At 42.9% G+C, this 19,747-nt stretch overlaps 1 protein-coding gene across 2 annotated transcripts; it reads right to left on the reverse strand.

Moving 5' to 3' along the window:
- Zscan12 (zinc finger and SCAN domain containing 12) lies at positions 1-12,255 on the reverse strand. 2 transcript variants are annotated; one of them, XM_050142210.1, is made up of 4 exons: positions 11,928-12,255; positions 10,017-10,470; positions 6,608-6,752; positions 1-4,858 (listed from the first exon to the last, which is right to left on the reverse strand). In XM_050142210.1, the coding sequence occupies exons 2-4, from the start codon at positions 10,416-10,418 to the stop codon at positions 3,963-3,965; spliced, it is 1,443 nt and encodes a 480-aa protein (XP_049998167.1). In that variant the 5' UTR covers positions 10,419-10,470; positions 11,928-12,255; the 3' UTR covers positions 1-3,962. The 2 variants fall into 2 exon arrangements, with proteins under 2 accessions (XP_049998167.1, XP_049998166.1); XM_050142209.1 differs by having other exon boundaries at positions 10,017-10,423; positions 11,928-12,253.
- Positions 12,256-19,747: the final 7,492 nt, after the last annotated feature.

The raw sequence follows: 19,747 nt of genomic DNA on the forward strand, positions 1-19,747 counted from the left end.
GAGAGAGAGAGAGAGAGAGAGAGAGAGAGAGAGAGACCAACAAGGTAAAAAAGACAAACAAAACAAAACCAAAAAATGTCCCTGACCGTTGACTTTGTTCCATGTTGGTCATCTACTGCTGAACACAGGGCCTACCCTTAAGAGTAGAGTGAAACCCTCTTGGAGAAAACTAACTTTTTATTTGCAAATGGTTTTCAATCGGAGCTAGCTTCTGGGTTAGGGATGGAGATGTGTCCAGTTCTTTCAACTCTAGGAACCCATTTGGTGTGCAGATCTATGCAGCCCCTGTGCAGGCTGCCATAGTCTCTGAGTTCATATGTGCATAGCCCTGTTGTCTACAAGGTCTTGTTTCCTTGGTGTCTTCCATCCCCTCTGGCTCTAACTCTCTGACTCCTCTTCCAGGGGATTCCCTGAACCCCAAGGGGAGGGGGTATAGTGATATTTCATTTGTATTTTAATAAATAAAGCTTGCTTGAAGATCAGAGAGTAAAACAGTCACCCTGGTCAACCTTACAGACCAGGCAGTGGTGACACACACCTTTAATCCCAGCAGCCACACTAGTTTGGCATAGAAACCAGGTAGGTAGTACTGGTGCATGCCTTTAATCCCAGCACTAGAGAGGTATATAAGATGGGAGGAGACAGCTCTTGGTCAGTCTCATTTTGAGAATTCCTGGAGGCAGGATCACCATTTTGTACTGAGGTAGAGATGAATTAGTGGCTGGCTGTTTTGCTTTTCCGACCTTCAGGTTGAACCCCAATATCTGTCTCTGGGCTTTTATTAATTGTGCTACAATAAAAATTCACAAATATGAACTGTTTATACAATACATACAGAAACAGTATAAATCTACAAAAATGTGCAAGGATGCCTTGCCAATCATTCTGATGTACATTTGGAAGAGATATGAAAAACTAGTAAGATAAGTTTCTGGAGGGGTTGCAATATGAGAACTTTCAATTAGGGATAGAAGCTGGAAAGAGATTCAAGTAAAAGTCAGCAAGTGGTTATTCCCAGGGTGGAGACACTTGTTACTCCATGATTTGTGGCCTTTAGAATTAGCAGAGCACCTTCTGACCTCTAAGAGGAAAAACTAAGGCAAATGAAAACATTTTTTTCAGTGCCAGAAAACAAGTCCAAGATTAAGCAAGCCGCTCCACAACTGCTGCTTCCCAGGCCCATTTTATAGAATATACTTTCTATCTTCCTGCTGCGAGACAGAACCTGTTGTCCAGACTAGTCCTACACTACTGAGTTCAAAGATCCTCATGCCTCAGCCTCCTGAGTGCTGGGTGACAGTTCTGCCACCAGCTCCCTTCCCAGCCAGGGCTACAGTATAAGAGTCCTTGTTAACAACAGACGTGCTGAGTCAACGCCATTTGAGCTATCTCTCTAAATAGGATTTGTACTGAGAAGAAGATATCCCGTCTCTTGATAGGAAGGCAGAGTCTGAATTACTGTTTTAGGATGAAAGCTGATCCTTAGATAAGGGCTCACTTTTGAGGTAGACGGTTTCTGCAAATCTTCCCTGTTCTGATTACCACTGGAGCTGACGTTTATGGACACACTGGCCAAATTGCACAAGATTTACTATGGAGAGACAATGATACCAGAATACTGAGGTGTTCGGATGAGGGTCTGGGCTTTCCTACTTAGGCTAAAAGGAGCTGAAACTGTCTGTAAAAAATTATGCAGGGTCCTGAAGACCACTAAAATAAGCACCATGTGGAAGAACTTAAAGTATATGATCTGGAACACAGCTGCTTGTGTTCAAACCTGATCCGACCGTACACTACGTGACTTTGAGCAAATGGAATCCAAACTCAGCCTGTGTTTACGATTATGTCTTTCCCAACCACTTGTGCATTGTTTCACCATGAAATGTCTCAAAGTGAATTCATTATAAAACAAGAAGCCAGACAACCTGAGCGGCTACTTCTACTTGACTGTTGGATTACTGGCTGCATTTCTTCCACCTTGAACCCACTTTGTTCTTCCATCCCCCCCCCCCCCCCCCCCCCCCCCCCCCCCCCCCCCGGCTTCCTGCTGTGCATTTCCAAATCTACATTAAGACACAGAGGGAATCAGGTTCACAGCTCAGAGCAGCAATCCTAGCACTTAGAAGGCTGAGGTAGGAGGGCTATCAAAAACCTGAGACCACCCTGGGCTACATAACTACAAAAAGATGTCCTCGGGGGCCATCACACAACACTCTGCTCACTGTGTCACGAACTGGTGCACCCCACTACACACCTCCCACCTGTCATGGCCTCCATTTGACCCTTAGTCTGGGTTGCCAATCTGGCTCTACCTAGCCACATTCCACTCTATTTTGAGTCTGATCTCCTTCAAAGCTTTGGGGATTGAACCGAGGGCCTCATTCAGTGTGCAGAGGCATTTTAAATACATGATGCAGATGTCCAACCACGTCGGAGTTTCACAGGCATAATAGACAGGCTGAGAAGCCAGTCCCAATAACTAGGTTTCCATGTGTAGGAGTGTTTTGCCTGCATGTATGCAAATGCACCACCTGTGTGCCTTGTACTCCACAGAGGTCAGAAGAGGGCACCAGCTAACCTGAAACTGGAGTTATGGGTGGCTTTGAGCCACCCTGTGGGTGATCCAAATCTTCTGCAAGAGCAAGAAGTGCTCAGAACTGCTGAGGTACCTTTCCAGCCCCTAGCATCCTCTTTTCTTTTTCTTGAGGTCTCATGTAGTTCAGTCTGGCTTTGAATTTCCTAAGAAACCAAAGACAGCACAGAACTAATCCTCCTGTCTCAGCATCACAGTGCTGAGATGGACAAGCATCATTCCTAAAGTGAACTTGTACTTAGAGCTATTTCAGAGATGAAGAGAAGAGTGTTCTGTGTCGGCCGGGCGATGGTGGCGCACGCCTTTAATCCTAGCACTCAGGAGGCAGAGGCAGGCGGATCTCTGTGAGTTCAAGACCAGCCTAGTCTACAGAGCTAGTTCCAGGACAGGCTCCAAAGCCACAGAGAAACCCTGTCTCGAAAAACCAAAAAAAAAAAAAAAGAGTGTTCTGTGTCAAAGCACTGCCAACTGTTGGCTAGCATTCCTAGCACTGGAACTCTCCTACTCTGTCCCCAAGCTACTTCCAACTAATACCCATCGGTTAAGCTCTGAAAATCAGCTCTCCAGTAGGATGGCTAGTCTCATCACCGATGCTTCTGAAACACCCAAATTCTTGCTTCTGCTCACCTCTGTTTTACCCACATGTGTTTCTTCCTTCTGCCTACCAAGTCAATCCATCATACCCTTATTTTCAACAAAATCTTTCAGGAACTCTTCCCTGACCTAGTGTACAAACAATCTGTTCTTCAGAATTTACGATACTTAACATCTCCTATTTTAATTCTAAAACACACTGAGCATCAATCCACTGTCCTTTTTAACTAACTATGGCAGATTTTCACATCCCAGGCTGGGCTCTAAGAAATCTGGTGATAAGACTTCTTTCCTTCGTGGCCCCATACAATGAGCAGTACACAGTGGATGCCATCAAATATTTATGGTCTCCTTACAGTACCAAGGGCTGAAGTGTGGCTACAAAGCATTACAAATAGTCTTTGTCATTGTCCTGCACGCTGGGAGATGGCTGCCCTGCAGTCACCGCACAGAAAGAGTTCCTGCTCCTTTGTGAGCATCTGATGAGCAGGAGCTGAGCTCGGCCTGGGCAATTCCCCACGCGTGTTACCCTCAGAGGGGCCACTTCTACCATGAATTCTCTGGGCTTACTAAGGTCTGACCTCTGTCTGAAGGTCTGGCCACACTCACACTTGTGGGGCCTCTCCCCACTGTGGATTCCCTGATGTTAAATGAAGCCGGTGCTTTCCGGGAAGGCAGTCTCACACTCAGCACACTTGTGGAGCCCCCCACCGTGGATTCCCAGATGTTTCGTGAGGACTGCCCTTCGAATAAAGGCCTTCCCACGCTCCGCACATTAACAGGGTCTCTCTCCAGCATGAATTTGCTCACGTTCTGTAAGACTTGATTTCTGAGCAAAGCCTTTCCCACAGACATCACGTGTGTAGGGCTTCTCCCTGGTGCGGCTTCTCTGCCGCCGAGAAGGACCCCTTTGAGCGAGGGCTTTCTCCTTGTGGTGCGTTTCCTGATGGCTAACAAGAGAGGAATTATACACAAAAGCTCGGCCACATTCGTTGCACTCATAGGGTTTTGCGCCAGTGTGAACTCCTTGGTGCTGAGTGAGTGTGGACCGGCGATTGAAACTTTTGCTACACTTTAGACACTGGTAAGGTTTGTTCCTTTTGTGGCTCTTGAGATGGTGAAAGAGGCCTGCTTTCTGGCAAAAGGCCTTGCCACACTCATTGCAGTGGTAGTGCTTTTCTCCCGAATGAAGCCTCTGATGTTGGTTAAGGACTGACCACTGGCCAAAGGCCCGGCCACATTCATTACACTTGTATGGTTTCTCTCCAGTGTGCACCACCTTGTGTCGAATAAGCACAGTCTTCCACCGGAAGGTTTTCCCGCATACTTCACACCTGTAGGGCTTGTCTCCAGTGTGGACGCTCTTGTGTTCGAGGAGGCGTGAGTGCTGACTATACGTTTTCCCACAGTCCTCACATCCATACAATTTCCGTCCTGGAGAGACGTTCTGGTCTTTAACATGGTCTGAGTTCTCAGGCAAGTCTGTCCCATTTTCATTAGGCAGAGGCCGGTTGTCCTCACTAGAAGCGCTAGAAGGTTCCTCTCCAGGGTCACGGGTTTCTTGACACTGAACCGCATCCTTTGCTAACCCGCTGGAGGTATTCTGTTCAGCTTCCATTCCTTCACAAAGGTCTTGCTTTAGAGTTATATTTCCAGTCTCAACACCTGAAACTGCAAAAAGGAGCCTGCGTGTTACCCACTCTCCAGGGGCAGGAAACAGTAGCTCATGAAGCCAGCAACAGAAAATTATTCAAATGAAAGACACATAAGACTTCAGAGTTTCTACTACAAACTATAAAACTGTGTTAGGATATAAGATGATCCAAGTGAAAAAGCACTCCACAAACAAATAAGGAGATAATAACTCAACAGAAAACTAGGCCAAGGGAAACTACAGTTTCTAAAACAGGAGACACATAGCCCTTACCACAGCGAGAGAGACTTAGAGAAACTGCTCCAGAATCAGGCAAAGATGAGTTACACAGCACAGATAAACTTTTTAAAAACCTTTTATTATTTTATGTGAGTGTGCACACGCCACGGCACGTGTGTGGCGGTCAAAGGTCAACTTTTGGAAGTTAGTTCTCACCTCCTGTGGAGTCTGGGGGTAAATTCAGGGGTTCAGCTTTGCATAGCAAGGGCTTTGGAGCCACTGCATCAGCCCGAGGTGTAATTTTCAGTCACCGAGTTCATCGAGTTTGGCAGTGCACTGTACTCACAGAATGGGCACACACTGCTGCGGTGAGTTCATCCAGAGTGTCAGGAAGAGCAATGTTACATCTGCTTTTAAACCTCCGACACGGAGTACCATAGAGAGGAGTCTGAGCTATGTTATCTATTACAGAACTATTTGTTATAACAAAACACCAAAGACAAATTAGCAGCTGGCTAATCTGCTTCATGGTTTGTCTGCGTTTTAATACTAAGCAGCTGTTAAGAAATAAAAAACACAAGAGTCTACCATCGTAATGTAAAGGAGAAGAAAATGTTTAATATAAAAAGTCTCTAAAAGGGCACAGAAGAAACCAAAAACAGTGACAATTTACTTCAGCTGGGGGAGGAAACTAGATGAATTAACGGCACAAACATTTTTTCATTGAATAATTTTTATCAATCTTTCTTTTAAAACCATAAAAACCGGAGGAAGCAAGGATGAAGAAGAATCCCCATCGATTCGCCTTCTTATTTATTTATTTATTTATTTATTTATTTATTTATTTATTTATTTATTTATTATGTGTACAACATTCTGCTTCCCACACACCAGAAGAGGGTGCCAGATCTCATTACAGATGGTTGTGAGCCATCATGTGGTTGCTGGGAATTGAACTCAGGACCTCTGGAAAAGCAGTCAGTGCTCTGAGCCATCTCTCCAGCCCCCTATTCGCTTTCTTTAACATTTCTGGCACGTTCTCCTTACTGCTCCTTCACTCACAGATAAATACCTCTTTCTCTCAGACTACTTGATAGCTGCAGGAGCATGGAGCAAAACTCAGTTACTAAAAGGACTGAGGATACAGTCCAAGTGGAAAACAAAAATGCTGTTTAATAGGTCGAAGTCTACAAATAGCAAAGGTCAGAATAAAGGATTACAACTATCAGAAGAATGCAATTAAGTAAAGCTAAATAAAATAAAGCCAAAATTTAGAAAAGTACAAATTTTAAGAAGAAAGGGGGCTGTGGATGTGCCCTTGAGAGCCGCAGTGCCTGTTGGGCATGCATGAGGTCCTGGGTTTAAAGGAAGATGGGGGATGGGAAGGAAAAGGAAAGTGACCAGACGTGACATCTGGAAGTCTACACACGAGCACCAGATTTCCGGACAGGCCCTCCTGACTTTACTGAGAAGAATGGCGGGAAGTACAAACAAGCCCTCAGGCCCCATCTTAGCTCTGCTTTCCCTTCTGCGCCTTTCTCCTTTACCTTGCTCCTCTGGGGCTTCCCATTCTGCAGGTTCACACTTCAGCCTGGCTTTCACAAGCTGATGGGATGCACTGGGTTCTGGCTCTGCTCCTAAAGTCTTCGTCTCCTGCAAAAACACTTTCTGTTCTTCAGTTTGCACTGAGGCCTGGGAGAGAAGAGAGATGTACTCTAATAACAGCAAACAAGAGTACAGTGTTCATAGCGTTGGCACCTGGCCTGCTCAAGCCTGAAAAGACTTTTCCACAACCAGCAGCCTGCCTCAATCCCCCTCATTTTTTTAAGATCATTTTAAAATGTCACCCTCTCCAGGGAACCTTCCTTTCGCCACTACAGCTACATTTTGTTAATTTTCTACATTTTGTTAATTGTCTAATGCTCAAGAAATAGAGCTGGGAAAGAGGTGAAAAGAGATAAACAGAAGGCAGAGAGGAGGAAAGAATTTAGGTGGAAGCAGCTGGAGAAAAGGCTCGGTAGTTGAGAACATTTGCTGCTCTTCAGAGGATCGGGATTTGGGGGTCCCGGTATCCACATCACGTGACTTCCAACTGTCTGTCCTTCTAATTAATCGGTACAACTTCCCAAAATGATTCCCACCTACCATCACTGTAGAATACACTGAGTGCTTATTTCAGACATTTTTGTACTTACAAATCAGAGTGCTTATTTTAAAATTTAGTTTATATTTCTTTTCTGCTCAAGCTAGGAAGTGACTTTCCATCTACCAAAATCTAAATTCTTTATAATGGTCTGCAAGGCTCTACAGGATAGAATTTGTTAATTCTTTCATCTTCTCCAATAATTCACCTCCACTCTAGCATACTAGCAACACCTAAGGCCTATGCAATGGGCATTCCTCTGCTGACCGCTCTGTGGCCTGTCTATTGAATGGTACAGCCCTCAATTCCTTCATTATTCTTTTCCTCTATTGTTTCCACTTCAAAAAAAGGTGCGAGTAGAAGTAGCTCAGAGAGCTCTGCTCTCTCAAGGTTATTATCAACAGGTGTGGCTAATAGCCAGCTCTTGTACTTCAGGAATAGAGAAGAAAATGTCTACCTCAAACAAAAGTCTAAGGATAGGACTAAGGGTCCAGTTCCCTTGAGATAACTTTGGATTCCACCCAGGGAGTGGTTTGCCTACAGAATGTTTTGGTCTAGGGTGTGAGTGTGACTTGTTTTGTTCTAGCAACAGAATGTTTAACTATGATTGTAGCCCGCAACCTTCAATCGGCCTGTTCATTTCCTTGCATCGCGTTAATGTAGTTTTTTGTCTTCCTCCTACCTTTTGGGGCCAGGAGTATTTAAAGCACTGGTAATTAAATGCAGGTGAATTTCAGAACTCAGTGGAACTCCCTCCCGATACTATCCTATATGTTTCTCCGTTTTATTATTTTCATTCGTGTCTTCATATTCTTTCCTTTATTTCTAAATAAATAACACCTCTACCCTGGCAAGAGGTATTTTTGTCTAGGTTGGTCCCTGACAGGTCTGTCACTGGCCTGAAATGCAAGTAGGATAGGCTGACTGGTCAATGAGCCCTAGGGAAGGAACTGCCTTTCTCTGCCTTCTAGCACTGGACTGAAGACGTGGGCCACCATGCCCAGCAGTTTCTATGTAGATTCTGGGGATCATATGCCTACCTTTGTGCTTACTAGGCAAACACTATACTGACTGACCTGGGCCTATAGGCATGAGCCACAATGTCTGGCCCTCAAGCTTTCTTTATAGATCCTAACTGTAATCATTTCCACTCGATTCTTACCCAACTCACACTTGTACTTTGTAGCTCTGATTTCATGACCCTGTTTCAAACTTTTTGCCACAAGCTCCTTTTCTCTCTTCGATCTCTTTTATATCCGAATGCCAGGTCACATTTCATTTATTTCACAAGATTATGCTCTTCATACTGAGATTTCTTAAGTTCAGCTATTCTGACACACTCTCAATAAGGTCATTATTGATGTGTGAGGCTGGTGTGTATGCTTTAAATTGTGTAGAATCATATCTGCCCTCCAAGGTTACTAAGAAATTGCCACATGTCCTCTTTGGCCAGAAATTACCACTGGTTGAAAACCAGTCTTGTCATAGTTGAGACAAAAATAAGAAAGGCAATATGCCTCTTTTACATAATTTTTATAGCTCACTCAGACGGTGGAGAAAAGATACAGAGCCTTTGTACTAGAAGAAAATTTAAGCCAAGACATTGATGGTCAAAGTCATGAACTCTGTGTCTCAACTTTTCTACACAAACTTCACCTTTCCCATAGAGATGGGCTTTCTATACTGCAAACGTGTCCTGCCCGCGTGCCCCCCCTCTAACTTTCCACGCTCTTCCCATACGTCATTCATTCAGGATAGCGATTTTGATTTTTTTTCCCCATCTTTTAACTGTTTAATGCAGAATCAGGACAGTGGCTATATATTACTTTTCCTGGGGGGGGGGTGTGAGCCAGCTTCCTTTCGCTCCAGATAGGACACTGATAACAGACCAAATAAAGATCCCATCTAAGTCTCACTTGGCCAATCAATGAGTTCCTTGAGCTTGCTTACAGTCCAGGGAAGGGGTTTCTTACTGAGACCAGGGTGACAAGTCCCACCCTAGCCCTGGTGAGGAGTTCATCCCATTGACAGCACTGGAGTCCTGCTGTCCACCAACAGCTTGGTGGGTGTGGAGAGAGATAGATTAACGGCTGGTATCCCTCCCAGTGTTTCTGCTAGGGAATATTAACAGCCCCATCACCATGTACACAGCTACCACAGTTCTGGGGATGAAGCACAGGACCTTGTGCATACCAAGCATGTCCTCTAACACTGAGTTACCCCCACCCCCAGTCTTCATATTTTTGAGACAGGGTCTTGCTATGTAGCCCAAATTGGTCTCGAACTCTCAATCCACCTGCTTCCATCCCCTTCTGGGTGATAGTTGACAAAAGCATGTGCTCCTGCCCAGCTCAAACCCTTATTTCTTAGTTACTTGTTTTACATTACATAACACCCTTTACAAAAGGCTGCTCTCCACCTTAGTCCCACCATCTCTCTAATGCCCCCTCCTTCTATCACCTTCTGGTAGCTTCTCTCTGTAGTATAAATCTTGTGTTTGAACCAAGAAGCATATTCATCAGATAGGATTTTGTAGCTTAGCAAGAAGTGTACACTCCCTCTGATGAAAAGGTCTAAATAAGCTAAGACCAGACAGGAGTGGTGGTGCACACCTGTAAGGAGGAGAGACGTGAAGAGTACAAGCTCAAGGTTTGTAATATGCAAATTCAACCCCAATTCCCATGAAACTACAGTCCCTTTTGGATCCATCTGAGTGTCAGTGTGCTTTGTGAAATCATGGTATATAATTCACTATGGCCTACAAATCCACAATTAATTTTAGGAAACAGAAACCACATTTTTTTTGTTCCTACCCGGTATCCTAGTTCATCAAGCTCTCTCTCTAAATCCTCCAGCACAGTCACCACCTCCTCCGCACTCTCGGGGTTCTGCTCCTGCACCCAGGCCTGCAGCTCCTCCGGCAGGATGGTCAGGAACTGCTCCAGCACCAGCAGCTCCAGGATCTGCTCCTTGGTGTGAGTATCAGGTCTCAGCCACTGACGGCAAAGTTCCCGGAGTCGGTCCAAAGCCTCGCGGGGTCCAGATGTTTCCTGGTAGCTAAACTGTCTGAAGAACTTTCGGAAGACTTCTCTGTTATAAGTGTTCTTTTGCAGGCTCCAGTCCTGTCTGGCGGTATACTTACACTCTTCCTCCATCTTTATTTCCAAACCTCCATCCTGGTTCTTACAGATCTCGGTATCACCAGTAGAAGCCATTATAGCTATACAAAAGATTTACCAGGATTTCAATAACTCCCTTGTAAAGGACCTAAGGAACAAGCCATCATTATTAACACAAACTCCCATAAGCAAATACTGCATATTTTAAGAGTTTTAAGTGTGATAGTTGAAAGCCTGCCCTCCAGTTAATTTACTGTATTCAGCGGAAGCGGAAGTACATGTGCTTTCACAAAAATAGACAAAAGTGAAAAAGATGCCAAGCTGTTTCAGGACTTCGGGGAGTAAGGCTTAACAAGAAACTTATCTCTGGCCGGGTGGTGGTCACCTTTAATCCCAGCACTCGGGAGGCAGAGGCAGGCGGATCTCTGGGAGTTCGAGGCCAGCCTGGTCTACAAGAGCTAGTTCCAGGACAGGCTCCAAAGCTACAGAGAAACCCTGTCTCGAAAAACCAAAAAAAAAAAAAAAAGAAAGAAAAAAAGAAAAAAAGAAAGAAAGAAAGGAAAGAAAGAAAGAAAGAAAGAAAGAAAGGAAAGAAAGAAAGAAAGAAAGAAAGAAAGAAAGAAAGAAAGAAAGAAAGAAAGAAAGAAAGAAAGAAACTTATCTCTGTAGGACCCAGGGCAGCTTGGTACACACCGACCAAGACTGGCCCTGTCGACCAACAGGAGGGTAGGCTTGAGCCTCAGTTTACCTGGTTCCAAGAAAGACTACAAATTGAGAGACTACCAATGCTCCACCCAGACCCAGACAATCCTAAGGAAATACCTAATGTTCCAACAACCACTGCAGATAGGATCACCTGCCAGCACACATCCACCGCTTTTCACCAGTACACCCACCCCTAGACAAATGTCAGCCCAAACAGGGGTCCTGAATTTTAAAAAATCCCTCTGCTATTATATAAAAACTGCACCCTAACTGTGCTCAGGGCTCTCCGATTGCGCCAATACGTTTTGCACACGGAGAGTCCGAGTCCGCGAACTTGGGTAAGAATAAAGGGTCTTTGTTTTTACATACGGGACTCGGTCTCTTTGTTGGTGTCTGGGGGACTCCGCGGATCTGGGTATAACAATCTCCACTTACTACTAAAGTAAAACACAACGATCTGAAATAGGACTTTTAGAATAAGTAGACAGCGTTGGGGAAGGGCAAGTGCTGCCTACCATCAGCGAGGTTCAATACCAGTACCACAAAAATATCTGAACGAGTGGAGAGCAGACAATTAGGGTACCCACGACTCGCTGCTTTTGAAACTGTTCAGTATACCTGATGCCTAGTGGGATAAAATCATATACACAGAATAGTCACAAATTGGCTTTTGCTGGGATGGATGTGATCATTTATAAAGGTTAAAGGTTGGAGGGTACCCTGCCTTCCTTCTGTCCCTCCAGTTCTGTGATTGTAAATCTAAGTTCCGCTGCGTTCCTGGGTCCCAACCGGTTCTGCGCCCCAGACGTACGCACAGGGCGGCCACACCGTGCCAGGAAGGCCTTCCCCCACACCTCGTCATCCAACCCGAGCCCTCCCACCCGCCGGGAGCTCGCTCACCTAGGAGCTCCTGAGTAAAGACGGGGAACCCAGACCGCGCTGGAACCGGAAGCCCTCGAAGACTGCCAGGGAGGACGGAACGCCGGAGCAGACGCGATGGCGCGCGCACGCCCAGAGCCACTCTACCGAGTCCTGCTGTTCTACTCTGTGGTTTGTCCCCCGCGCCTGCGCGGGAAGGCTGGGCTTGTCTACCCAATAGGGAAGTAGAGAACGCGGGTTTGTCTCTGTATCTCTGAGATTAATGATGCTTCAATGAGTTGTTTTCCCCGACCCGTCCCGACGCAGCTATGTTTCCCCGCGTGAATGGGCTCCTCAAATCCAGTCTATGGGGTTTTGATCACCTTTTCAATGATTCATCATTAAAAAAATGGTTTTTTAATATACTGGTAATATGATCATAAATTTGAAAAGCCACGATAGTCAATTGGAAAAATATATTAAAAGGATAACTTAGTAAGTTAGGGAGTAAACAACACTAAAATCAGCTTTCATATATATGATGGTGAATGAAAAGGCCACAGCTACACAAACAGCAATAAAAAAAATACTCAAGGCCAAGAAATGTACCACATTTGCTTGGAAGAAACTTTAAAACACACTTTAAAAGGCCAAATATGAACTGAAATAGCAATATGCTTTTCTTGGATAGAAAAACTCAACAAAGTAGTCAACACTGATTAAATATAATATCCTAAAAAACAAATATTTTTCTAGAATTAAAGACTACTTTAAAATTAAAATAGAGAATGAAGTACAGACCTAAACAGAGAACTCTCAACAGAGGAATCTAAAATGGCTGAAAGACACTTAAGGAAATGTTCAACATCCTTAGTCATTAGAGAAATGCAAATCAAAACAGCTCTGAGATTCCATCTTACATCTGTAAGAATGGCCAAGATCAAAAACACTGATGACAACTTATGCTGGAGAAATTGTGGGGAAAAGGGAACACTTCTGCATTGCTGGTGGGAGTACAAGCTGGTACAGCCCCTTTGGACGTCAGTGTGGTGTTTTCTCAGAAAATTAGGAAACAACCTTCCTCAAGACCCAGTAATACCACTTTTGGGTATATATCTAAAGGATGCTCAATTGTGCCACAAGGACATGTGCTCAACTATGTTCATAGCAGCATTGTTTGAACCTGGAAACAACCTAAATGCCCCTAGACAGAAGGATGGATAAGGAAAATGTGATACATTTACATAATAAAGTACTACACAGCAGAAAAAAAAGACATCTTGAATTTTGCAGGAAAATGGATAGAAAACATAATTTTGAGTGAGATAACCCAGATACAGAAAGTCAAGTATCACATGTACTCACTCATACGTGGTTTTTATTTTTTTTAATATTTTATTTATTTATTATGTATACAATATTCTATCTGTGTCTATGCCTGCAGGCCAGAAGAGGGCACCAGACCCCATTACAGATGGTTGTGAGCCACCATGTGGTTGCTGGGAATTGAACTCAGGACCTTTGGTAGAGGAGGTGAAGCTCTTAACCTCTGAGCCATCTCTCCAGCCCCTCATACGTGGGTTTTAAACAAAAAGAAAAAAAAAAAAAAAAAAAAAAAAAGCTCACAAATCACAATCCCAGAGAACTTAGACAACAATGAGGACACAAAGAGAGACGTACATAGATCTAATCTACACAAGAAGAAGAAAAAGACAAGATTTCCTGAGTAAATTGGGAGCATGGGGACCTTGGGGGAGGGTTAAAGGGGAGGAGAGAGGAAGGGAGGGGAGCAGAGAAAAATGTAGAGCTCAATAAAATAAAAAAATAAATAAAATAGAGTCAAGAACCCCTGAAAAAGAATAGTGGTTAATAGTCTTATGACATACTAGAATATTCTGTTATGGAGGGGGAGAAAATCTCATTTTGATCTTAGGGAGCTAGTATTAGTACATGGGGAAGGTGACCAAAAACAAACAAACAAGCAAAATGCAAACTTCCAAAAACAGTAAGAGTTTATTATGGAGCAAAATATGTGTGGAACATGGATTTAGGTTAAGGTTACATGAACAAAAGAAAGCAATAAATCAAGGCATATTAAAAAAATAACTGGTGGAAATGTGAGTTGGGTAGGTTATAGTTATCTGAAACAGTCTTAGCCTGTGGATTAGTGGAACCCGGTGACATGTTAGTACATTTATTATATTTTTTATTTATTTTTATTTTTATTGTTTTAATTATTTTATTGGTGTTTTAGCCTGTATGTATATCTGTGTGAGGTACTAGATCCTGGAGTTACAGACAGTTGTAAGCTGCCATATGGGTGCTGGGAATTTAATCTGTGTCCTCCAGAAGAGCAATCAGTGCTCTTAACCACTGAGCCATATCACCAGCCCATGTTAGTACATATTATTCAAAGGCATTTCCCTAATAAGCACAAGGACGTTAAGTCAGACATAGAAGTAGACAATGAATGGTTATAAAATGAGCTAAATGTAGCACAAGATAATTTATCTCTGTAGCTGCAACATTAAAACTCTCCATAACCATTTATGTTCTAATCATTGAATCAGTCCTGTAGATAACAGAAACATAGGCCAGCAGTCAAGGTAAGAGCAGTTTCTTGCCCAGTGATTAACTGTGCCACGATAAAAGCAAACTCCATGTGGAGGTTCTTCAATGCCCATCACCTTTTCTAAAGTAAATTGTTGTTGCCAGGAGTAATGCACCTGTCTTTGCCTTCCAGTACTAGAATAAAGGGAGTGTGCCACCATATCTGGTGTGCAAGACACTCTTAAGCACATTATCAAAAACAGCAGCTGGGAGGGGGAAGGTCTTTAGCCACCTGGAAAGACAATCTATTTGTCAGGGATCAGCCTTGATAAAAATACCTCTCACCAGGGTAGAGGCGTGGGGATTGAGAAAATATTAGTAAAGAATACGAAGACACGAATGAAAATAATAAAACAAAAAAACATATAGGATAATATCAGGAGGGAATTCCAGTGAGTATTGAAATTCACCTGTGTTTAATTTCCAACTGCTTAAAATACCCCTGATCCCAAGAGGTCGGAGTAAGACAAAAAAAAAAAAAAAACTGCATTAACAAGACACAAGGAAATGAACATACCAATTGAATGTCACGGGCTACATTCATAGTTAAACATTCTGTTTTGCTAGAACAAAACAAGTCACACTCACACCCGAGACCAAAATATTCTGTAGGCAAACCACTCCCTGGGTGGAATCCAAAATTATTTCCTTAACTGGAACTTAGTTGGCTCCTTGGACTTTTGTTTGAAGTAGGAACAATCTACTTCTCTATTCCTGAAGTAAAAGAGCTGGCGATTAGCCACAGCTGTTGACAATAGCCTTGAGAGAAAAGAACTCTGGGAGATAAATCTAAGTGGGACCTTTGTTTGAAGTAGAAGCACAGTAACCTTGAAGGAACTAGAGGTAGTTTCCAACTCTCTGACCTTTGGTCAATATGAAAATAGGCTCACATTTTTGGGCCTCCACATCTATTACCATCAGTAAATATCTGTAGGTTTGAGTTTTGTTTTGTTTTGTTCTGCTTTGCTTTACTTTAGGCATTTCTGTGAAAGCTGCCCGGATACTTTTAAAGGCTCTCATTTTAGAAAGTCTCCTCTCTTTCTCCCTCTTTTTCCTTTGAAAAGTTACACATCTCTCACACACCTTTTATCAATGGTCTAGACACACAATTATAACTTCTGTAAGGCAGTACGCACAGCCTGAGGGTCCCAATATGCCCCTCCTCGTAGAATGGACACTCGTTAGTGTGTAATCCCTGCGGATTTTGTTGCCTATCCAATCAGGGGGACAGGCAATCACTTTATCAGAGAGAGTATCATTGTCCCATAGGTCCTGTCTGACTTTAGAGGACAAGGACCACAATGATGATTGTCTTCTTGGCCCTCTTGTCCTCATTTATGCAGGCTTCCAAGTTTTGCTGGATGGCTTTACCAGTCTTGCAATTTTAATTTCTGGGTAACATACAACTTAGAAAAAGCAAACAAACAAAAACCCTAGTTTTAAATAAATTTTGGTTTTGTTGTGACTCAGTTTTCTCAAACAGTTAAAATATAACTAAATCAGCAAAAGCGTACTTAATTATCTTAATTAGACATACGTGTTTTGTTCTTGTAAGTCAGTTTCTGCAAATGTAACTGTGAATAGGTAAGTATAACTTTTGAGAATCTTAATCATCAAACACATATCATCGTTAAGCACACTGGTGATACAGTAAAAAAAAAACAAAACAAAGTCCTTAATCTCAAGGGAATTTACATTCTAATATACTAGCAGTGGCTGACATTTATAATGCTTTTAGTGTATGGGAACCAATTTAATCACCAAGACAAACATGGATGTACTATTATTACCTTCATATCCAGATGAGATAACTGAGACATAAAGAGATTGAGTCACAGGTAATGTGCAATTCAAATCCAACTAATCTATACATAAGACACATCGTCTCTTGCCCAGCATGGTATAATACAACTGTAATCACACATTTGGGAAGAAAGGGTTGCAGGATTGCAAAAGAGTGGTCACCATGGGGTACAGAATAAGATCCTGTCTCCAAAAAATAAAGAAGAATCTCAATTTGTATATTTAAGTAGAGGGAAGAAGGTGAATGGACAAGGAAAGAAGGTGACAGGAGACAAATACATGTAAAGTGTCAATAAGTGAGAATAAATTAAATGAATATAGGGAATATGCATAAAAGACAAAAAGAAAGGAAAGCTTCCAATTCTCCGTGATGTAGTCAGGGAGGTTGTGGTTTGAATAAAAATGACACCCATAGGGAGTAGCAGTATTAGGAGGTTTAGTTTAATTGGAGTAAGTATGGCCTTGTTGGGGGAAGTATATCACTGTGGGGGTGGGCTTTGAGGTCTTCTATGCTCAAGCTATTCCCAGTGTGCTACACAGTTCTTTTCCTGTTGCCTGAAGGTCAAGATGTAGAAATCTCAGCTCCTTCTTCATCTTATCTGCCTGCATGCTGCCATGCTTCTTACAATGATGATAATGGACTAAACCTCTGAAACTGTAAGCCAGGCCCCATTGAATGTTTTCCTTTATAAGAGTTGTTATGCTCATGTGTCTCTTCAAAGCAACAGAAACTCTTAACTAAGATAAAAGTTGGTACCAGGGTCTGTGGTATTTTGTGATTGGCCTGACCTGTTTTCATTTACAGGAATATGAAACACTTTGGGACTTTGAACTAGAAAAGCAGTTAAACACTTTAAGCAGGGCACAATGGGCTTTACTGGTAGGAGCATGGAGGACAGCGGTGCTGAGAGTGATTTGAACTGTGGGCCTGGCTCAAGAGGTTTTAGAAGAGAAGAATGTTAGTATGTGGCCTGCTCCTCACCATGCAACCCTCCCTAATGCCCAGATCTAGCTTGGGTTCCCCATCCAGTCTGGTCAGTCTTGATTATACCACCTCAAACCTCCAGGCCTCTGTATCCACTTGACTTCATCCTGCCTATGCCCTAGCCAACTTTCAGCCCAAACCCAGCCTACACACCTGTGCTTTTCTCCAGCCTGCTGTATCCATATCAGCCCAAGTCTCATCACAAAACAATAAAAAGATTTTGGCATTTCACAGTGTGTCCACATATTGAAAGACCACAATGTAAACCTTCAATGGTATTGTGTTCTAGAGTCTTCCCTGCTGCAATATGCAGATATCACCTGTCACGTTAGATATTGTTTTGTTTTATTTGTTTATTTGTTTTGTTAGATTTGTTGGAAGTGGCAGTAGATTTTTTTTCTTTTGCCAGAATAATAGGGGTTGGGATGGGGTTCATGAGCCAAGATTGGCCTTGAACTCCTCATTTTCCTGTCTCCACTTCTCTCTTTGTTGGGATTCCAAGTGAGAGCCACAAAGCCTGGCATGATAGTGAAATTTAAAAGAAACAAAATTTTGCTTTAAAACTAATACTTTAGATTTGAATAGATAGAGGGTTTCATCACAGCAAGTGTTCTGTGGGGTGGACAAAGAACTCTTCATTCTGGAAAGAAGACCCACTCAAAGAAAGTAGATGTGTCTGGAAAGTAACACAACAGGAGAAGAATTGGATCTTCAGTACCAATCCCTTCTTGTGTTCCGGCAGGTCATAGATTGGGTCAATGCTGGGGTGGGTCAACTCATAGTCCTGGTTGGTTACAGGGTTGATCAACTCACCAGCTCTCCCATCTTCACTACCAGGGTGAACTCTCTAGCATTGCCCAGGCTAGTTCACCCCATGCTGCAAGGAGCAAGGGGTGGGGCTAGTTCTCCCACTTTCATACCCGCTGGGCTGTCTCACCCACACCTATACTGCCAGAGTCAGCTCTACTGTGTTGCCCAGGCGAGATGCAGGGGTCACTCTCCTGAATGACAGAGCTGGTAAGAGAGAGGTCATATAATATATTTTGCTCATATTCTTTCCCCTCATGCAACTCCTCTCAGATTCTTCCTACCTCCCCTAACTATACACTTCATGTTCTTTCTTTCCCTCTCTCAAAACAAACAACAAAGGAAAATCACGAAAAAAAAAAACTAGTAAGACAAAAAACACTAAAATAAGCCAAAACAAAAAGCATGCACACACAAAAAAAAAAAAAAACATGGGCTCCATTTTGTTGGTCAAGTACTCCTGGGCATGGAGCCTGTCCTAGAGTGTGATGGATATGCCTCATTATCACTCATTGAAAAAAAAAAAAAAAAGCAAAAGCTGATTTCCCCTGACCTAGCAGGTATAATTCCAAATAGCTTCTTGGTTAGGGTGGGACGTTGTGCCCACTTCCCCTTCTCCATACTGGGGTTTTGTCTGGTTTGAATTAGTGCTGGCCTTGTGCGTGCTATCACAGTCTCTAAGTACATATGTGATCAACCGTGTTGGGTCTGGAAGATGCCGTTTCCTTGGAGTCATCTTTTACCTCTGGCTCTTACAATCTTTTTGTCTCCTCTTTGGCATACATCCTTGAGCCTTGAGGTGAGGGGTTTGATAAAAACATCTCATTTAGGGCTGAGTGTTTCAAAGTGTCTCATTCTCTGCACGTTGTCCATTTATTGGTCTTGGTGTTAATTATTGTCTCTTGCAAGAAGAAGCTCCTCTGAGGAGGACTGAGCAATTGGGCACTGCAATATGTTGTTGCTATCGTTGTACTATTATGTTCATTTAGCAGAATAATAGTAGTAAGTTCTCCCCTAAGCCTGTGATCCACCTAATAGCAGTCTTGCCCTCATTAACTGTGTCCGGGTTCTAGCTCATGGAGTAAGCCTTAAATCCAATTCTTTTAAAAAATAGTCAGTTATTCCTATTTATGCCATTATTGCACCAATTTATTTTTTGCAGGCAGTCACTGTTGTAGGTTGCAGGTTTTGTGGCTGAGTGATATTAATTACTTTTCTCCTCAAGTAGTGTCCACAGCACCTTCCAGCACCATGAATATTAGTTAGCAGTAAAGTTCTTGTTGGGCACCAGCTCAATTTCTTCATGGTCTATGACATAATTAAGTCAGCAATGGGGTCTTTCCATCAGGTTAGGGAGGATAACCAATATCATTGGCAATAATTTGTGATGTTTAGATGATCCTAGGGACCCACTGGGCCAACAACTTATTAAGATATAACGCATCCATGGTATTAGCAGCTTGTGGGTGGTGTTGATGAAGACATTTAAACTGAGTGTGGTGATGCGCAACTGTAATCCCAACACTCTAGAGGCTGCAGCAGGATGCCAGCAAATTCAAGGTCAGCAATTCCCCCATTTCAGACAAAACAAAATCAAAGTCCAAAGGATGCTTCATATGAATGTTGGGCCTTCCCATTCAGAATAAAGAACTGTTTT

The sequence above is a fragment of the Alexandromys fortis genome, unplaced genomic scaffold (assembly GCF_014885135.2).
Source record: "Alexandromys fortis isolate MF-2015 unplaced genomic scaffold, M_Fortis_MF-2015_v1.1 scaffold_5, whole genome shotgun sequence".
In the NCBI taxonomy this organism is placed as follows: Eukaryota; Metazoa; Chordata; class Mammalia; order Rodentia; family Cricetidae; genus Alexandromys; species Alexandromys fortis.

What these genes read in the sequence shown, in the direction of transcription:
- Zscan12 (XM_050142210.1), bottom strand. Translation starts at nt 10,418, where the DNA reads ATGGCTTCTACTGGTGATACCGAGATCTGTAAGAACCAGGATGGAGGT. An exon ending in TTGATGAACTAGGATACCGG is followed by an intron (nt 6,753 to 10,016) that starts GTAGGAACAAAA and finishes CTTCTCTCCCAG; the next exon opens with GCCTCAGTGCAAACTGAAGA. An exon ending in GGAAGCCCCAGAGGAGCAAG is followed by an intron (nt 4,859 to 6,607) that starts GTAAAGGAGAAA and finishes TCCTTTTTGCAG; the next exon opens with TTTCAGGTGTTGAGACTGGA.